The 22533-nt window shown below is 32.5% G+C and overlaps 1 protein-coding gene across 6 annotated transcripts in view; it reads right to left on the reverse strand.

The window, feature by feature from the left end:
* Positions 1–22533, reverse strand: part of LOC126878656 (zinc finger protein OZF-like) — a 110693-nt gene that overhangs the window by 43011 nt on the left and 45149 nt on the right. Inside the window, exons 2-3 of one of the 6 annotated variants that reach the window (XM_050641621.1) lie at positions 2077–3027; positions 462–1908 (exon numbers count right to left, since the gene is read on the reverse strand). The exons of 4 other annotated variants lie outside the window; for them this stretch is intronic. In XM_050641621.1, the coding sequence (XP_050497578.1) occupies positions 1691–1908; positions 2077–3027 (1169 nt within the window). In that variant the 3' untranslated portion in view covers positions 462–1690. Of the gene's footprint in view, positions 1–461; positions 3028–22533 lie in introns of those variants that run through there. One more of the 6 variants, XM_050641518.1, reaches the window with a different exon arrangement.

Genomic DNA, 22533 nt, shown 5'->3' on the forward strand with positions numbered 1-22533 from the left:
ATTAATATTATATCTACGTCATACGTTATTGGTATATACCAATGATACACACCAAAGACATATGGCGTAGATATATTAATATTATGTGACACATGACAGATGCTCGAAACAAATGACAGTCGATAAAAAGCCCTATTAGTCTTTTAAGTGTGTATTATCAGATATCACATGTAAATTGTTTTTATCATTTTAATTTGGTCATTACAGTCCCTTAATCAAAAAATATATTTTTCAGGTGTCTGTGGATCTTTTTGTATGCAAAAATTTGTAATAATTATTTGAAATCATTTTGAGGATTATAAGAGTATGGAAATATATGTGAGAACACAGACTATTATAGTTTTGTCCTATTTTTTATCATTCAATCGTCTTCTTTAAAATTTATAAATATAAAGCAGATAGTTTTCATTGAAATTCAATATATTGGGTCTTATTTGTATGTATTCATTTTTGACTAAAGATACGATTCCGATAACGACTGCAGACAGCAACTGCAAACATCAGTTGCAGTTCTCGGCGTTATGGACGTTACTACTTTGCACTATTTATCTGTATGAGACTGATTCCGACATCTGACTGCAACTGCTGTCTGGCAGAACGTCAGTTGCTAATAATTATGCAAATTATTAGTGCAAAATAATGACGTCTGTCATGGTGACAACTGTAACTGCCATCTGCAGTCGTTGTCGGAATCGTACCTTTAAAGTGTGTAGTATAATTATAATAATTATATATATTATATAACTTAAATGGTTTAAACTTAAGTTTGTTATTACATTGTGACTTAAATGTTTAATTTGTTAATAAATGATTTATTAGTTTATAGGCTGTTTCACTTTTGACACAGTAAATACTTATAATATAAAAAGTGAAAATTCTACGTATGTTATATATGTTGCATTGAGGATATTGTAATTCTATGCATTTTAACAAGCCTTCGATTTGGTTTAACTTAAATGGAAAAATTGCAATACTAACAATGCCCATACGAATAATTGAATGGGCCTGCCGAATAACGTTGTAAGCGCCACATGGTTTGTCTTTGAGAAGTCAAAGAAAAAGTTTTAATATTGTGATGATGGTGAGTTTATACATTTTAAGGGTTAGTAATACAGTTTTGAAATACAAAATACAAACTGTATTACTCACCTTTAAAATGTATAAACTCACCATTATCACAATATAAAACTTTTTTTTTGACTTCTCAAAAACAAACCATGTGGTGGACCAAAAAACAAACCATTCAATTATTGTGTATTTCTAAAACCATAAAATGCAAATTAAATCTAAAAAACGACGCAAAATCGACGTAAAAACTACGTTTTTCATATCACGTATTTAAAACTTGATAAAAATGACGTGACTTATGGTGGGACATATTCACGTGATCTTCGACGTCGAAAAAACGTGATAAACTGACGTCGTTTGGTGATAATTATGACGTTTTTTCAACGTTTTTTAAACGTTATTTGGTTGCCTGGGACACTGCTAGACAAAAAGACCAACGTTGGAATGCAACAATACAACATTGGAGACCTTACCAAAGTAAACGACCGAGAGGAAGACCACAGATGATGTGAGTTATTGATATTAAAAGAGTTGCCGGAACAAATTGGAAATATGTTGCTCAGGATAGAAACCGATGGAAAGAGTTAGAAGAGGCCTATGTCCAAACGTGGAAGATAGAAGGCTAAGAAGGTGTTTCTTCAGTGTGGATTCTCAAATGAACTTTCAAATGACTTGCTGTAGTGAAATGCTTCAAACAAATTTCACACTTATAAGGTTTTTCTCCGGTGTGTATTCTGATGTGTTCAGTGAAAAGATCTTTTCGAGCAAACTGCTTAAAACAGATTTCACACTTGTACGGTTTTTCTCCAGTGTGTAATCTTAAGTGTCTTTTCAAAGAGCCTGCTTCACTAAATTGCTTAAAACAAATTTCACACTTGAAAGTTTTTTCTCCGGTGTGTGTTCTCATATGTGTTTTCAAATTACTTGACTGACTAAACTGCTTAAAACAAATTTCACATTTGTATGGGGTTTCCCCAGTGTGCACTCTCAAATGTGTTTTTAAAGTACCTGCTTCACTAAATTGCTTAAAACAAATTTCACACTTGCAAGTTTTTTCTCCGGTGTGTGTTCTCATATGTGTTTTCAAATAACTTGAACGACTAAACTGCTTAAAACAAATCTCACACTTGGGCGTCTCCCCAGTGTGCACTCTCAAATGTGTTTTGAAATTACTTGCTTGACTAAACTGCTTAAAACAGATTTTTTCTCCAGTATGTAATATTAAGTGCCTTTTCAAACAGCCTGCATCACTAAACTGCTTAAAACAAATTTCACACTTGAAAGTATTTTCTCCGGTGTGTTTTCTCAAATGTTTCTTCAAATTACTTCTTTGAGTAAACTGCTTAAAACAACTTTCACATTTGTATGGTTTTTCCCCAGTATGCAATCTCAAATGTGTTTTTAAATTACGTGCTTCACTAAACTGCTTAAAACAGATTTTACATTTGTACGGTTTTTCTCCAGTGTGTAATCTTAAATGTCTTTTCAAACTGCCTGCATCACTCAACTGCTTAAAACAGATTTCACACTGATATGGTTTTTCTCCAGTGTGTGATCTTAAGTGTCTTTTCAGACTGAATGCTTGACAAAACTGTTTAAAACAAATTTCACATTTGTATGGTTTTTCCTCAGCGTGCACTCTCAAATGTGTTTTTAAATTACTTGTATCACTAAACTGCTTAAAACAAATCTCACACTTGTAAATTTTTTTTCCAGTGTGTAGTCTTAAATGTTTTTTCAAACTACTTGAATCACTAAACTGTTTAAAACACATTCCACACTTGTGTGGTTTTTTTCCAATGTGAATTTTCAAATGTGCATTGAAACTCTTTTTTCTAACAAACTGCCTAACACAAATCTCACATTTTAATGTATTTTCTTTAACAGGTTGACTCAAATGTTGTCCTTTATTACATATTGTTTTCGTACTTTCCAATGTGTTCTCCTCTTGAGTCAAGCCTAAAATAAAAACTAATATATATTTTTTGGCCAAAAATTATAGCTGAAATATGGTAAATTTGACACAATCTAAATATTATTTATTTATTTACGGGCAAGCCTAATCCAGAAAGACTATTTTAATAAGATTACAAGCATAATATTAAATTAAATGAAAATAATATGATTAAATAACAATACTAGAAATAAAACTAAGGAACAAAGGACAAATTATATTTTAATTTACAAAATGAGTCTAAAAAGTCGGATTTAGGTTAGGACGGGGCGTGCACGACACGAACCGAAGAACAATAGACGGCGAACATCGACGGTGTCGCCCCGATCCGTTGTACGATAAACTAGTAAATACTTTTCATATCGGACGATTCTTCAAAGTGCCCCGCAAGGCAGCCGTGCGTCCACGTTCTCGTAAGATAAGAGCTTTAATGTTAAAGTAGGTAACGTTAAATGGCAGCGTACTATTTCTGTTATTTGAGCTGTCTACCCCATGATATGTATGATGTATATTATATTTATATTATACAGTGATGAGCAAGCTAATAACCGGCAACGCAAACGATGGAAAACATCACTGTGAAATGAAACGAGATGAAACTAGTAGAGGTGTAAATTATCGATATATGTAAACGTAAAAAATGAACATTACATTACACGGTTTTCCACCTTTAGACGTCTGTGACAGGAGTATTTTATAAAATTCTCCTGTCATAGTGACAGTTATTATACTTCTCCGACACGTCTAAAGATGGGACACTATGTAATTTAATGTTAATTTATACGTTTACATTGATAATTTTCACCTTTACAAGTTTCATTTCTTTTTACTTCACAATGTATTATGTTTTCCATCTTTTGCGTTATTTTGCCAGTTATTAGCGTGCTCATCACTGTATATATCATATACAGCGTGTCTATTTGAGTTGGACACTTATTATTGAGAAACTTTTAGTTTTAATTTTACGAGAAAAACCTATTTTTCATAAAAAGTGCTGCATGGTTTAAAACCTAAGATTCAACCATGAGATATCAAATTTTATCTATATTATATGAGGTAGGTAGGTAATTTTATTCAAGGTATTCAAAAAATATGAATTTGGCTAAAGAATACAGTACGTTTATAGTAAACAATATTTATATTAGAAGAATACAATTGCAAATTAAAACATAGGTAGTAAAACATTTAAATACGTAGATAATTTTTTTTAAGCAAAAACAAAGTTTTTGTTATGAAAATGCTCGCATTTTTATCTTGTTATGGATAAACTGCTTAAAACAAATTTCTCACTTGTAAGGTTTTTCTATTTACAATAACAATAATAAGTAAGAGAAGGACAAATATAAAATAACAAAAATAGTCTAAGACTTCTACAAAACCTTGTACAGTAGGGTGAATCGGAAAAGGCGAAAAATTTTTTTTGCGATGGAAAAGTAATACCTCACAAAATTTGCCCAATCAACTATTAAGTGTTTAGGTAAAATCTGATCGAAAATCCCTCCTCAAGAAAATTAAAAATTTTGAAAAAATAATAACAGTCGAAAAAAAAACTTTTATTTTGAAACGAAAATGTAATACCCCACAAAAGTTGACTAACACACTATTTAGTATTTGAGTAAAATTGCGTTGAAATAAAAAAATATTTTCTGCCCCGAAAAAATACATTAATATGCGAATTTCTTTTGTAAGGGAAATGTAAGCGCATAAAAGTTAAATAAATAAATTCGGTTTAAATTGGAAAGTATTTTCTGCTTTCACAAAGCAATATGCTATAACATTATTTTTATAACAATAAATAGCCTATCTTATCCATCTCCGAGAGGTCACCAAAATTTTTTAATACTAAAATAAATATAAAGCAAAGTACAAAATTATTATAATTTTAAAATAGTGCATTAGGTATATAAATATTGCAAAAAATATTGTAAAAATATTCTATTCGAAGATGTTTTCCGATTTAGCATTAAAGCGAGGCATAGTTTTCTGGAATCAATTCGCATTTTTATAAATCCATCCCTCGAAAATGTTCCACAAACTGCTAAAGAAGCTTGTGTCACAAGGTTGACACATCGTTTTACACATTTTTTCTGGCAGTGATATTTCCCAATCTCAATGTTATAAGGATCTAACTTAGGATTTTTAATAAAGTCTCGAAGATTGTCAGTCGAAAATCTACAGAATATAGGTGGTTCTGTAAGGTGATATTCTTGCTAGTTAATTAACTCAAAGTAGTCGTTTGAATCAAAATTTTTATAAGAGAGAGTTTGAAAACCCTCACGATTTTTGATTTGGTCACTGGCAAACTTGTTTTGATGTCCAAGGGGTAGATCATTTGAATGTCACAGACATACAAACCACTGAAGCGGTTTTTTAATATGTTCTTCTAACAGTCGTATTACATCACCCTAAACACCAGTAATTATGACTGTTCCGTCGCACGAAATAGCTGGATTTGATACTTTATGATGTACCAGACAGCGGAGATACATATCCGAAATATTTGCACCCTGGCTCATGCACAGGTCTTATGTTCTTCTACGATCGATTGGCCATAAAACTTTGTACCGTTTTTGACTTGAGCTAAAGTTTTGTCTTTGCGTCGGTACCTTTCTTATTTTGCCGTTATTCTCTCTGAATATATTTGTTTTTGTTTTCCCTATTAATCGAGTTTATCACCATTTTTCTTTGACCTCTTTGATTTAATAGAGATTCGCGATCATCCAGAGGCACTTTTTGAGATTTGCTACAAAGACAATTCATCAGAGTGTCACATTTGCATGCTCCATGATCGAAACGTTTGCCTTTTCTTAAATGGTTTCATAAGTTTCATATATTTGTCATGATAGGTTTTTAAAAGCTGAATAATTCTTGTATGTTAAATTAGATATTGGAATTGAAGCCTTTTTCCATATTTTCTCCAATTTAATTGCAACCTGTTCGGCAATACCGGAAAATTCTGGCTCTTTCTTGGTGAGTTTTTCATCCTCTTTCAACCACAAAACTTCATCACTTGTTTATATTTCGGTAAAACATTTTCAGATATATTTGGTGGTTGCTTAAAAATTGGGCTGTCCACAGCACGTCTTGAAATGTTTACTATTTTAAAATTTTATTTACTTGAACTATTTTAAAATGTTTAATTTACAAACAACAATAATAACAAAGTAACGCACCGCACCAAACATAAGCGAAAATTATACGCACGGACTCACAAAGCGGGAAATTTCAAAGGGGTTGGCGTGACTCAAAAAACATATAAAACTTTAAATATAAATCGTTTAAATTTATAACTGACAACATTTTAAATATTCTTTAATTGATGTTAGATCGAGTTAGCACATATTTTATTCCAAATAAAATAAACTGAAATTTCCATACAAATCAGATTTTTAATAAAATTCAGGGTGGTTGGGGAGGCAGAAAATCGTTAAAAAAATGAAAAATACTAATATGCTAAAAAATAACACTAGCAACTTTTTGACGCTATTAGATATAACATTTCCAACTTTTATTTTTTCGGTGGACCCTATTATACAGCTCGTAAATCCAACCTAATGAATCAACAAATGGGAACTTTAGAAGAAAAATAAAAACCGTCGGATCAGGAATTCTAAATAGAAAGAGCTTTAAAAGAAATTAAAAACAATAAAGTCGAGGACACGACGACGGTATAATTGCTGAGCTCTTGAAAACAAGCAAAACAGTAACAATCCCTATACTAACAGAGCTATTTAATAAATGGCTCTATAATAGCAAGATTCCTAAATACTTGAACGAAAGTCTAGTAATACTATTACAAAAAAAGGGACCAATGTGACCTACAGAATTATAGACCTATACCGTTGCTCAGTCACGTATACAAGCTATTTATGAGAATTATTAACAACCGGTTGACCTACAAAATGAACAATTACCAACCGGTGGAACAGGCTCGCTTCCGCAAGTAATATAGTACATCAGACCATCAGCTGACAATAAGAACATTGATAGAGAAGGCAAATGAATACCATCTACCCATATTTCTTGCCTTTGTAGACTATGAAAAGACGTTTGATAGTATCGAGATGTGGGCCATAGAACAAACTATTAATAATTGTAGAATAGATTCGAGATATAGACAACTAATACACTGGAACAACGCTATTATGATTCTATTACACAAAGCAGGAGACAAAGCCAATTTAGAGAATTACAGACCGATTAGCCTCCTCAGCCATTTATATAAGTTATTTACGCGAATAATAGTTAAGAGAATGGAAAGAAAGTTAGAGACTTATCAACCAAGAGAACAGGCAGGATTCCGAAAAAGTTACGGAACAAATGAACATCTACAAAGTATAAAAACCCTAATAGAGAAAGTAGTGGAATACAATCTCTAGTTCTGATTTTTATCGATTTTCACAAAGGCTTTGACACAGTTGAGCTTAGCAACATATTACAGGCGCTTAAAGAATGCAAGCTAGATTATAATACAAAATTATTATACAAAATATACTTACAGGCAACAACCACCGTCAAATTACATACTAACAGTAATCGCATAAAAATAGAACGGGGGGTTAGACAAGGACGCCCAATGTCACCTAAACTTTTTAATACGATCTTATAACATGCTTTCAAGAGTTTGGATTGGATGACAAAGGGAATAAAAATAGATGGAGAATACCTAAACAACTTACGTTTCGCCGATGATATAGTCATGGTAGCCGAGGATATAGGTATGGCAAGAGAGATGGTACAGGAACTCCTTGTGGCTACAGAAAATGTAGGTTTAAATATAAACATCTCGAAAACAAAAATATGACAAATTTGGTACCCAACCAGAACATCAGTATTGGTGGGAAAGAAATAGAACTCGTATGTAGATATAAATACCTGAGACATGAAATTACGATTGGCAGGGATAACCAGACTCATGAACTGAAGAGAAGAATCGGCATTGGGTGGGCAGCATTTGGAAAACTGAGAGAAACTTTTAAAAGTGAGTTGCCCACATGCCTAAAGAGAAAGATATTTGATCAGTGCGTCCTCCCAGTCTTGACGTACGGATCAGAAACACTTACCTTAACAAAAGCCTCGGCTACCAAATTAAGAGTCACGCAGAGAAGAATGGAGCGGTCAATGTTAGGAATAACTCTGCGAGACAATATCAGAAACGAAGAAATCAGGAGAAGAACAAAGGTGACTGACGTCATCGAAAGGATAGCCAGGTTGAAGTGGAGATGGGTAGGACCCATAGCCAGAATAACAGATGGGCGATGGACAAAGAGGTTATTAGAATGCAGGCAAAGAGAAGACAAGAGAAGCGTCGGTCGACCGCCTACAGGATGGACTGACGACTTAAGAAAGCTAAATAAAAACTGGATGAGAGCGGCGCAGGATAGATGGGGTTGTAAACAAGGGGAGGAGGCCTATGTTCAGCAGTGGACTTTTGAGGCTGGATGAAGTATACACAATATATGTATATGATAATGCAAGTATGATAGTACAACTAAAGGAAAATACAAATATCATTATCAGCTCCCAATATATAGTATCAGCTCCCAATACGTCGGCCTAAAATGAACATGAGAAAAACAAAAATAATGACAAACACAGATGACGCCAGACGTATAAAACTATAAATAGCAGTGAGATAGAAAAAGTCCATAAATATATCTACCTAGGCCAAATCGTGAAACGACAAAGAGAACCAAAGTGCGGAAATCACTAGGAGAGCATGGGCAGGATTTGGAAAACTTAGTTGGATACTTAAGAACCGCAAAATACCCCGATACTTGAGGAGCAAAGTGTTCAACCAGTACATCCTTCCTATCATGACATATGGATGTCAAACCTGGACCCTAACCAAGGCAAATATGAATAAACAACAGAAAGAGCAATGTTAAGTATACGACTGTTTTAAAGGGGAACGACTGGGTGAGATCAAAAACAAAAGTCGAGGCCATAACAACAAAAGTTGCCAAACTTAAATGGAGCTTCGCAGGCCACACTGCTAGACAAAAAGACCAACGTTGGAATGCAACAATACAACATTGGAGACCTTACCAAAGTAAACGACCGAGAGGAAGACCACAGATGATGTGAGTTATTGATATTAAAAGAGTTGCCGGAACAAATTGGAAATATGTTGCTCAGGATAGAAACCGATGCACAGTAGTGAATTTTGCCGAAAACCTGGCCAAAATGCAAAAAATTTGAGTATATATTCCGAGAAATTTTATGTGAATCTTGCTCTGTAGGTTTCTAAGGATCATAAACGGCCGTTGAGGGTAGAACAATACAAGCATATCACATATTTGGTTTACTGTAAAGAGACCGAAATCATTAGACCGAAAGCAGTAGACCGAAAAGCACTTTACCGAAACCTCACTAGACCGTCAGCAGAAGACCGAAAAGCAGTTCTTTTTACTTGTCGCAGTAAAAGAGATAAGACTAATGTAATTACAACTAAATGTTATTTGAATGGTTATTATAAACAGTTAAAATGGTGTTAACGCCACTCTACCCTTAATTTATTTTTACCGTCACTAATTTGTTTAACGGATGAACATTATTTCATATCAGACTGTACAGAGTAACAATTTACAGTCTATATATAAAATAATACAAAAAAAATACAATAAACAAAAAGACAGATATACAAAATCTTAGCATACTTTACTGCAAACGTTTTAAATTTATTTACCATTTCGGTCTAATGCTGTTCGGTCTAGTGAGGTTTCGGTAAAGCTCTTTTCGGTCTAATGAGTTCGGTCTACTGCTTTCGGTCTAATTGTCGTGTACCCACATATTTATATTAGTGTAAAGTTGGAATTGAACGAAAGCGCACCGAATAAAATTAAAGTGAGTTATACAATTGAGGCATTGTTAGGTTTTCGTTTAAAACTATAGACGTGTATTATTTTTTTATTTTATAGTGGATGCTATTTCTGGAGGTAAGTGAAGTATTTTAATATACTTTTTAGATTCTTTGTCCTAACATAAACTTTATTTACAACATATTTACAAAATGATGGCAAAATGTTCAATCGTTTTCTGTTTATCAATTTTTAAAATGGAAAAAGTAAAAAAGTCAGCTTTGGTCAGCAAAGATTTTTTGCTTAATAAATAATTCAATATGTATGTATATAAATATTCCTCAAGAAATCATCTGCAACAAGTTGCAAACTTAGCGGAATTCTTCATTTTAAAAAACTCTAACATGCTGGAGAATTTCTACGTTAAGAGACTTTAATGTTATGGTCAGTCAATAAAGTAAGAACAAAATATGAAGCAGCTGATCCAGTAAATTTCCAGTTTTTTTTACACAAAAACCACCGTTTTTTGATATTTTTTTTTGCTTTTTTCTTCTTCATTTTATATCTTTAAGTCCTTTTACATTTATGGATAGGCCTATCTTTTTTGCTTTCTTATTTTTATATTTTTTAATAATAATTTTGGTCATGTGAGTCCAAAAATGTTGCCTTTTTTAAAACTAAAATGCATAAACGATATGTACTTTATATTAAGAAGCCAAAAATAGATAGGTCAACTCTTAATACATCTGAATTGTTTTGTAAATAGATCCGATTAATTAGGTACTTAAATGTGTGGCTTCGTAACACAAAGTTTCGTTTATGCATTTCATTTTTAAAAAATTTAAATTTTTGGCTCACACGACCAAAATTATTAAAAAATATAAAAATAAGGAAGCAAAAACATAGGATTATACATAGGAGTAAAAGGACTTGAAGATTAATAAAAAGAAGAAGAAAGCAAAAAGAAACAAAAAACGGCGGCTCTTGTGTAAAATAACTGTAAATTTACTGGATCAGATGCTTCATATTTTGTTCTTACTGTATTAACTGACCATATAACATTAAAGTCTCGTAATGTAGAAATTCTCCAGCATGTTATATTTTTTTAAAATGAAAAATTCCGCTAAGGATTCACCTGGCTGCAGATGATTTTTTGAGGATTACTTATATACATTTTGAACTATTTATTAAGCAAAATATCTTTACTGAGCAAAGTAGACTTTTTTACTTTTCCCTTTTTAAAACTTGGAAAACTTAAAACGATTGAAAATTATTGCCAATATTTTGCAAATACGTTGTAAATAAAGTCTATTTTACGAAAAAAAAAAGTCTAAAAAGTATATTAAAATACTCCACTTACCTTCAGACATAGCATCCAGTATAAATTAACAAAATAATTCACGTCTATAGTTCTAAATGAAAACCAAACAATGCCCCAATATTATTGTATAGCACACTTAATTTTTATTCAGTCCGCTGTCGTTTAATCACAATTTTACACTCATAATATAAATATATGGGTCCTTCCATTTGAAATCACTCAATTTTGGAGCAAAAAAAATTTTGGACCTCCGATTTGTCTGAAAATTGGTATATAGCTTCTGCGGGACGTAAAAATAAGATATTTAAGGTCAAAAAATCTTATTCTTCTTTTTTTCTCAAAATGTTATTTTATGCGATTTTACGCTGATTTGGTGTTTATTCATACAAATTTGCATTTTCTATCGTAAAGTATCAATGGAAAACATAATATTTTAATAGAAGGGACTCAAAATGCCATTATAACAAGTTACTTTGATTCAAAACAAGCTTTTGATCAAATTTTATAGTGTAGAAAACGTTTTCTCCATTCCCAAAATACATCATAATCGATTTGGCTGAAAATTTGCTCACAGATAGACAAAACATAACTTTAAGTGGTGAGATGAATTTAAATTATATTACAATACCAAAAAAGTTACATGCAATATTATAGTCAAAAATATAGGCGTCTACTGTAAGTACAATTAACTCGAAAATATCGACCTCACGACAAAAATTGTTAAAAAAAAATTGTAATAATTATAAAGACGATTTATTTGGAACAATTATAGTTCCTACCATTTTTGTCGAAAAGTTAAAAATGGCGGAGATATTGAGCAAAACAAGTTCTCCTTTAAAATCAAGATGGCGGCTAACGTAACGGAGGAATTCAGTCGTGATTTTAAATTTAGGCTACTATTGACTCCCCTAAAGATCAGAAAAATAAAATTTTGGGCAGCTTGGCATTCAAGGTCAAATTCTATCCCGACTGGACTAATATATACTTTTGAGTCTGATATTACTGCATGTAACTTTTTTGGTATTGTAATATAATTCAAATCCTTCTAACCATTTAAAGTCCTGTCTTTTGGCTATCTGTGGGCAAATTTTCAGCCAAATCGATGATGTTGTATTTTGGGAATGGAGGAAAATGTAAAAAACGGTATTTTAACGTTTTTTACACTATAAAATTTGATCAAAAACTTGTTTTGATTTAAAATATCTTGTTATAATGCCATATAATGACATTTTTGAAACATTTCTATTAAAATATTATGTTTTTCATTGATAATTTACGACAGAAAATGCAAATTTGTTTAAATAAACACCAAATCACTGTAAAATCGCATAAAATAACATTTTCAGAAAAAAAGAAGAAGATTTTTTGACCTTAAATATCTTATTTTTACGTCCCGCGGAAGCTATATACCAATTTTCAGACAAATCGGAGGTCCAAAATTTTTTGCCTGAGTGATTTGACATGGAATGTACCATATAATCTCATAGGTGCGCCCATAACCATGGGCACGGCCACGGCCCCCCTAGCTTTTCTGTTGGTTTAAACTATATATTGTCATCCAAAGTATTCGCGGTGGCAAGTACTTGGAAGGGATACGCGAAACGATCGTGCGCGAATAGCGGAGAAATATTGCAACTTTCTTAAATAATTCATATCAATTGAAATTGTCAAATTGACGTACATTTCATAACTACTGTCACTGAAGGACAAAAATTATAGGTCTGGATCCCGAGTATGAAAAAAAAAGTTGATTAATAGCAAGCTGAAAATGTGTTAATAGCTTAAGGGTGTCTAGTCGGATAAACTTTGATATATGGGAACACTGGAACAGGGGCAGTTTTAATTGTGGAACAGGTTAAAAATTTGGACGGTCAGACCACGAAAACGGCAAATTTATGTTGTCCGACAGAATAGACTTAAACTCTCCGAACAGAGATTAAACTCTCATGCAAAAATCAGACTGCTATTTATCACCTGTCATAATTCCTGTCATTTGACATATTCTACATGTTCCACTCATTAAAACGCCCATTTGGTGATAAATAGCAGTCTGATTTTTGCATGAAAGTTTAATCTCTGTTCGGAGAGTTTAAGTCTGTTCTGTCGGACAAAATACGTGTGCCGTTTTCGTGGTCTGACCGTTCCAAATTTTTAACCTGTTCCACAATTAAAACTGTAACGTTGCAAACGTCACATCTTTGATTTTACCCATTTCCCCTTTAAAAATTGGTTGGCGTCCGTTCTATAATAGGCAACCCTATTTACATTGTATCATCTCTTGTGTTCCATGTTCGTTATTTCAAATTTCGGTCCAAGGTTCGTTGTCATGTCATTTTAATGACAGTGACAACCCCATATCTCATTCTCAAAATGGAGGGGTAATGTTTTAAAAGGCAGAGCAGCTTCAAAAATAAATCATTTCTATTTCAACAAATCTTCCTCTTGGGGTGAGTTACATACAGTTTTTTTTTTAATAATTTCTTACAGTCATTATATTCCATCCATTCCATTCCTTCTTATAACATTTTTTATATCTAACCTTCAAGTGTTCTATCATGTGTTTGGTTTTTATATTTTTCTTCATCTATTAATATGCACGTGTGAATCAAATTTTAACTATTCTCCTCATCTTAATTTCATTTAAGTAATTTGTTCTTGTCATCTGCTACTCCTTTTGATTATATCTTGAAGAATGGTAGACTGGCACACTTTGGTTATTAACTTCTTGATCGTTGATATGTGTTTTACTCTTCTAGTTTTTGGGATAAAAATCAACGTCCTCCCTCCGGGAGCTTCAGGAATCCTCAATCGCCGGCGATATAACAACGAGGGACATGTCATCTAGACTGCAACCACATTCCATCTTGACTGCAACCAACCAACACCTGTAGGCCTGGTGGCCTAGAACATCCACGTCTCCAGAGCCAGTTGCAGAACCAGCAGCAGTACCATTCAACATCAAGAAGCTACCAAAAGCCATAAGTATAATCCAGAATTGTTAGGTTTTGGCAAGAATTTGAATACATTTGTTAATGCAATTTACTAAATCATTTTATTTATTATATCTTTATGAACAATAAACATGATTAGTTAAAAATATTCTTTTGTTTGCTTCCATTCCAATTTTCATAGTTCATATCTAAGGTTAGGACAAGACGAACACACACCTGAGTGACTGAGCTAAGCTATGAGTGTAACGATGGCTATCTTAGTTGATTGGGGTAATATTTTCGAATATTATTTCAATTAGCTGGGTAGTCCATCGTTTACACGTTTCAAAACTTCCCCTGTTCCAGTGTTCCTATATATCAAAGTTTATCCGACTAGTCACCCTTAAGCTATTAACAAATTTTCAGCTTGCTATTAATCAAATTTTTTTCATACGCGGGATCCAGACCTAATATTTGTATATGGTTAAGTACCTATGATATACCTGTTAATAATCTGAAAATTTATATATAATTTACATTTAACAAAAACTTGACTTAACAAAAAAATACTAAGAGGCAAAAAAGTTTTAAAAACACTGTGTTTACCTAATGGTACCACAATAATAGTTTAATTGGAACGTACACGAACATTTGGGGGGTTTAAAGGAACAAAACCCTCATAGAATTTTTATGTAAACATATTAAAAAAGAAGCCACATCTCGATAAAAATTGGCTTATCGAAAAAATACTAAGAGGCAAAAAAGTTTTAAAAACGTTGAGTTTAACTAATGGTACCACAATAATAATTAATTGGAACGTACACAAAACTTTGGGGGGGTTTGAGGGAACAAATCCCCCATAAAATTTTTATGGGGTGGACAAATTTCACTATAATTTTGTTTTAAGATGTTCCTGCCCTAAGAATGCCACATGTTCATTTTCAATGAAAAACCTCTAAGAGATTTCATTAACTTCAAAGGGCTGTAACTTTTTTTGTGTACACTTTTATACTAATGTAAGTTGGATTCAATCAATTTATTTTTGTCCCCGGAATGCGTGATTTAATTTATGGCATACCTTTTTGAAACATCCTGTATTTAGTTTGACTGAAGAAATATGTATTAGATATGAATGTAAATAAGAAATTTAAAATAATATAATAAAATTAAGGATGGTACGGTTGAGAGGTAAGGAATCGGACTTAACAACAATACATCAATCGATCCAAAAGTCAACCTCACCTGCACGAGTGGTAGTCTAAAATTACCCGGTACCTCCTGCTACATAACAGATGAGGCTCTGGCGACTGAGTATGAGCGGGATAACCATACAACAGTTACAGGGAATCAAGGAAATGTGATCCCTATAACTCACCAACCCGCCTGGCCAGCGTGGTGGTTTAAGGCTATTTTCCCAAAACTAACAATGTCGAATTTACAACAAAGCCGAAATGGACCCCAGGTGGGTACGAGAAATCCGGAATCCAACATCGGGAAACCGATCAGCCTCAAGGATTCTGGGAAAGGCAAAAGTTCGACAAGAACAAATCAGAGAAAAAGGAAAAAGAAGGAATGCGACAGAATACACACAGCGACATATAACATCAGATCCATGGCTCAAGATGAAAAGCTGTACGAACTCGAAGAGGAATTAACTAAAATCAAATGGGACATTGTAGGATTGTCAGAGGTCAAAAGAAGAGGAGAAATGTGTATAGAACTAGAATCAGGCCTCTATTACAAAGGAAAGGAGGACGAAACATATGGAGGAATAGGATTTCTGATCAAAGAGAAAATTAAACAAAACGTAATCGAGTATAAGAGCATATCAGATAGAGTAGGATATTTCATACTAGAAATTAACAGGGGGACAAGAACAACACATGAGAAGGAAGAAATTGATAACTTTTATAATGACATCACCACAGCAATGGAAGGCAAAAATATAAAAACAACAATCGTTATGGGAGATTTTAACGCAAAAATCGGAAAGAAAATGGAAGATTCCGAAAACAAAATAGGAAACTACGGACTTGGATGAAGTAATATTAGGGGCGAAAGACTACTAGAATATTTGGAACAACAAAACTTTCATGCAATAAATACATACTTTAATAAGAAGCCAAACCGAAAACGGACATGGGTCTCCCCAAAAGGGGTGACAAAAAATGAAATAGACTACTTCCTCTGCCAAAATAAACAAATCTTCGAAGACGTAACTGCACTTAATAAATTCTCAACTGGCAGCGATCACCGCATACTACGAGCCAAAATAGAAATAAGCAAACTAGAGCCGCAGAAAGCTAGAAAAAAACCAACGGCTATTAACCATAGCAGAATAAGACCAAACGCAGAAGAATATAGACAGACTTTAAGGGAAAACTATAAACAACAAGTTGCAAAGGAAGAGTCAGAAATTAATAAGATTAATGAAGAAATGAAAGAAAAAACTCTTAGAAGCGGGAATGAAAACTGCCAAAAAACTAAGAACAAAAGAAAATAGATTAAGTAGCGGGACAGTTAAATTAATGGAAAGTAGACGAAAACTAATAAGCGAAAACAAAAGAAACACAGTAGAATACGTAGAACTAACAAACTTATTAGGAGAAAAACCAGAGAAGATCTAGGAAAACACACTGAAAATGAAATCGAGAAAGTAATTGAGAGAAATAAGGGCCTCAAATGCTTACGACCAAATTTAGGGAAACCATTACTCATTTCAATAAAGGATGAAACAGGACGGGAAGAGAGGAGAAAAGATAAGATATCAGAAGAAGTAAAAAGGTTTTCCTTTCTCACCTCAAAGAAAAACGAAAATCTCAACACTCAGGAATATATTATGAAAACAATCACGAATGTAAACTCCGAAACATTACCAAAAATAGAATATTATGAAATAGAAGCAGCACTATCACAATTAAAGAACAACAAAGCACCGGGACCAGATCTTACAAAGGGAAAGAAGAAATCTTACAAACATTAAGAAATCTATGTAATCAGTGTCTACATAAAGGAGAAATACCCGACGAATGGAACAAAAGTCTTACAATCCTGCTATTTAAAAAAGGCGACAGAAAGGACATAAAAAATTACAGACCCATCTCACTGCTTTCACAAACGTATAAACTATTCATGAGGATTATCAACAACAGGCTAACACACAAATTGGACTCATATCAGCCAGTAGAGCAGGTATGATTCCGAAAGGGATATAGCACCACTGACCATCTTCTAACAATTAGGACACTAATAGAGAAAGCTAAGGAATACCATATAGATCTGCACTTAGCGTTCGTTGACTACGAAAAAGCATAGTACAAATGTGCTCATAAAAAAAGTTACAGCCCTTTGAATTTAACAAAATGAAATGAAAATCGATTTTTTTCAATATATCGAAAACTATTAGAGATTTTTTATTGAAAACGGACATGTATGATTCTTATGTCAGAAACATCTTAAAAAACAAAATTATAGTGAAATTTGTCTACCCCATAAATGGGGTGTTGTTGCCTTAAACCCCCCCCCAAACTTTTGTGTACGTTCCAATTAATTCATTATTGTGGTCCCATTAGTTAAACACAAAGTTTTTAAAACTTTTTGTCTCTTAATATTTTTTCGATAAGCCAGTTTTTATCGAGATGCGGCTTCTTTTTTAATATATTTACATAAAAATTTTCTGTGGGTTTTGCTCCTTTAAACCCCCCAAATGTTTGTGTACGTTCCAATTAAACTATTATTGTGGTACCATTAGTTAAACACAGTGTTTTTAAAACTTTTTTGTCTCTTAGTCTTTTGAAGTCACCTTTTATCGAGATTTGGCTTCTTTTTCAAAATATACATAAAAATGTAAATTATAAATAAATTTTCAGATTAATAACAGGTCTCTATAATCGTACTTAACCATATACAAATATGTGGTGGATTCGACAAATATTCAATATATCTCGATAAACACTAGCTTATCGAAAAAGTACTAAGAGGCAAAAAAGTTTTAAAAATATTGTTTTTAACTAATCGTCATACAATATTAATTTAATTCGAACGTACACAAAAGTTTGGGCGGTTTAAGGGAACAAAACCACCATAAAATTTTTATGGGGTGCACAAATTTCACTTTATTTTTTTTTTAAGATGTTGCTGCCATAAGAATGCCACAGGTCCATTTTCAATACAAAATCTTTACGAGTTTTTGATATATGAAAAAAAATCCATTTTCATTTTGTAACTTCAAAGGGCTGTTTTTTTTGTGTGCACTATTGTATATAGGTAAGTGAGGTTCAATCAACCTATTTTTGACCCCAGAATCTGTGGTATAATTTATGACCAATCTTTTCGGGACACCCTGTATAATAATATAATATAATATAGGTATATAATAAAATTTAAAGGTATTTTACTCTTGAGCAAAATTCATATTTTTTGACCAATTTCGCACTTATGCGGTTTTTCTCCAGTATGGGGAACTCATATGATACTTCAGAGCACTTGACTGCGGAAACTGCTTTAGAACAAATGTCGCACTTGTATGGTTTTCTCCAGAGTGAATTCTTATATGTTCAGTTAAACATTCTTTTCGAGTAAACTGCTTAAGACAGATTTCACACTTGTACGGTTTTTGTCGTGCATTCTACGTGTTTTTTCAAATTGTCTGCTTCACTAAATTGCTTAAAACAAGTTGAAAATGTTTAATATGTTAACAGGAAAACCCGTATATCTCCAAATTCGTCATCCACCGTGTTTAAATCTGAACCATGACTTAGTCTAAATCCATTATGGCGTAATTTTTACACAGTAGAAATACATTAGCGCACTTAATTGATTCTTGTTTACAAAAAATAACAAAGCCGTTATATTAAACAGGTACATTCAATGACAAGGAAAATCAACTAACAATATTTTTCAGTTTTCATGAATAAAATAATGTTTTCAAGATATTTTTACATGTATGTACAATAATGTTTTCAAGATATTTTTACATGTATGTACCCACCACCTGTGGTTAACATCCTTCAGAATCATATCCAGGTACCAAAACTTGAACAGCCAGTGTACCCGATTTTTAAGAGGTATAAACGGTATAATAATGTTTAAAAAGTTTTTCTCAAAACTTTTTTTTATTTAGCTAATGCCTCGGCAACTTACGGTAGGTACGGTAAATTTTTGCAGTTAGGTACCTAGTGTCATGTGTAGTGTGTGTGTTGAGTAAGTGTCTTGTTACTTTGCAAAGTCAGCGTCATTGTCTTTGCAAAGAGACGTTAATTGTATCCGAACGTCTGCGGTCCTCCGGCGAGTTTTCTCAAAACTTTACTCTTGTGAGTTAGTGGACTTTCCCAGTACGCCCACGATATACCTATGTATTATTGTTATAAACATGAAATAATAGTATATTATTCAACAAGCGTGTAATGATGGCTATTACTCACGATGATGAAGTTTCATCAGAGTAAGTAATAGCCATTACATGCACGTAGAATACTATACTTTTTCTACGACTTTTTTTATTTTAATTAGTAAAATATATAATTATCAACTACTCGAGATTAAAATTATAATTTACAAAAATAACTTTTGTTTACTAATACTACATGGCTACATGGCTGAATAATTGGTTGCTTACTATTAGCAAATGCTGTGCTAATTATGTATTGTAAAAAACACAACAAGAAATAGTCAATTCAAGTTATATTCATTTGCGAAAAATTATAAGTATAAATTTGTACCTATACTTTATTTCACGTTAAGAATAGAACATTGCGAAGATAGCCCCATGCATTTCGTATGAACGATAGAAGCGCGCCGATGCCACGCCGTACATAATGCCACGCCGATTCATAAATGATTAGGTTAATGACAAACCTCTCGGGCACCCGTGCCCAAGAGGTTTGTCAACACTGATCTCCATAAGCGTAACGTTCCATTCCTAACGTGAAATAAAGTATAGTGTCATTGTAATAAATAGGAAATGGCTATTATCGGTGGACGTATTTTATAAAGTTATAATGTACATTTAATAATAATAATAATAATTTATTCAACAATAATAGGTACAAACTTTTTCGATATTTACATATCAAGTGAATAAATTAACCCGAAGGTCTCCGAGAGGTGTGGATACACCTGTTTCGGTAAATAGGATATAAAATAATAAATAATAACATACTAACGTAAATAACATAAATAGCAACATAATACAATATAATACAATCCAATAAATACATAGGTACGTTTTTTTAATTGTAAATACACAGTTATGTTTTAGTAAATATGATATGTAGAATAAATAATATAATGAAAACAATAAAATAAATACTTAGTTTAACAATAAAGCACGAATAATTATTTTTTTTAAAACAATTATGTATGGCTCAATTAGTTAGTAATATTTTTGAAGAATGGTGTATATACGCATGTTTTATTAAATATGATAAAAATAGTAAGCAAAATAAATCAGTTTAAAACAATATAAAATTTTAAATATAGGTATAAAAAGTGGTACTGATTCTGGAGTTTCATTTATTTTTTTTTGTTTTTTAAACGTATGTAAATTCAAGCTACTATAATGTCACAAAAATTTCTTGTTTATTCCATCAGAAATGATTTTAATTTCTTTTTAAATAGAAGAACATTCTCAGTATTTTTGATATCACTAGGGATATGATTATATATTTTGGGGGCTAGAAATAGAAAACTTCTTTGACAGAAGGACTTTGTCATTTTCGGGACCATATAGATGTGTTTGCCTCTTGTATCATGCTCATGTGATGGTAAATTGTTGTCTGTTTTAAGGGTGTGATATTTTAAAGACACACAAAGGAGGTATAACTGTTTCAAGTCAAATATACTACTCTCCTTATATAATCTATCTGTAGAGTAGGTGTATGGTTTAGACATAATAATTTTCAGAAATCTTCTTTGTATGATTTCTAGTGGGAGAATGTGTGTTTTCAGGGCGCTTCCTCAAGCCAGTATACCATAACGGAGATGACTTTCTACTAGTCCGTAATATAGTGTGCGAAGGTATATATTAGGTATGTGTTTTTTAATATGTTTAAACTTATACAGGATAAACTGTAGCTTTTTAATGATATATTTAATGTGAAAGGCCCGTTTTAGATGTGTATCTATAAAAACTCCTATATATTTAACATTTGCTACGGGTTTAATATAAAAATTTTGTTTATTATGTGATATTTGAAGGGGTTTGAAAAGATCAGTGGTCAAGTTAGAGTTAAATATTGGTAGATAAACAGTTTTCTTAAAATTGATTGTTAGTATTTTGTAGTCAAACCATTCTTTTATTAGTTGTAGATCATATTCTGCTTTTGTTTTTAATTCATACCAGTTCTCAGCATCATAAATAATAGCAGTATCATCAGCAAACCCAATTATATGTCCTGTACTCTGTAATGAAAATAATCCATTTATATATAGATTAAACAGGACAGGACCTAATACTGTTCCCTGTGGCACTCCATATGTTATACCTCTTTGTCCGCTTATTACTTCGGAGACCCTTACTACCTGCTGTCTCTCAGAGAGCAGGGACGCGCCGTCCACATGGACAAGATCGTGCGGCGCACGACGGCGCCAAGGCGTTAAAGGCGCCCTTTGACTCGGCAATGTTAAATAAATATCCAATTCAAAACTAAATATTTTTTGAAGCAAAAAAACATTGCAAAAAATAACTTAGTCCACGCATTCCCAAACATTACTATTGCGTTACGTGTATTATTAACTATACCGATTTCTGTACCTTCAGCCGAGATAATTTTCTAAACTAAAACTAATTAAGAATTAAGTACATACTAAGATCTACAATGGGTCAGGTGCGGCTAGAAAATCTTGCTGTTATTTCTACAGAATCTGAGTTTTTAAGGGACCTGAATATTGAAAATCTAATTAATGAATTTGTCAAAGGCAAAGCAAGAAAAGTTCAATTTCTATAAGAAATAACCGTTGGTTTTCATCGTAAGTGTAATTGTTTAAAAAAATCGCAATATAAATATGTTTTATTTTTTGATCTTCAGTTTTTTTAATTTTAAGTAATGTTTTATAACTTTAACATAGTTTTTATTCTGTTCTGTTTTATTGTGCAATATAGTGTTTTATATATTATTTTTAATAAATATGTACCTACTAGACTACTAGAAACAACAGAGATAAAATACTTCGACGAATATCAGGGAAAAGTCTGTTGGATGGGAAGAGAAGTGAAAACATAAGAAGAACATGCAATGTAGAACATATAAATGGATGGGTCACAAAACGGAAACAGGAGTTGAACGAACACATTAGTAGAATGGCAGAGGATACGATAATAAGAATAATAGCACGTGATAAGTCACCAAATGGACGAAGAAGTATTGGCAGACCAAGAAAAAGATGGTGCGATAATCTAAACAATTTAGGAGGCTAATATTGAAGAAGGAATAGGCTTTAAAGCCTACATACAAGAAGGAA

The sequence above is a fragment of the Diabrotica virgifera genome, chromosome 1 (assembly GCF_917563875.1).
Source record: "Diabrotica virgifera virgifera chromosome 1, PGI_DIABVI_V3a".
Lineage (NCBI taxonomy): Eukaryota > Metazoa > Arthropoda > Insecta > Coleoptera > Chrysomelidae > Diabrotica > Diabrotica virgifera.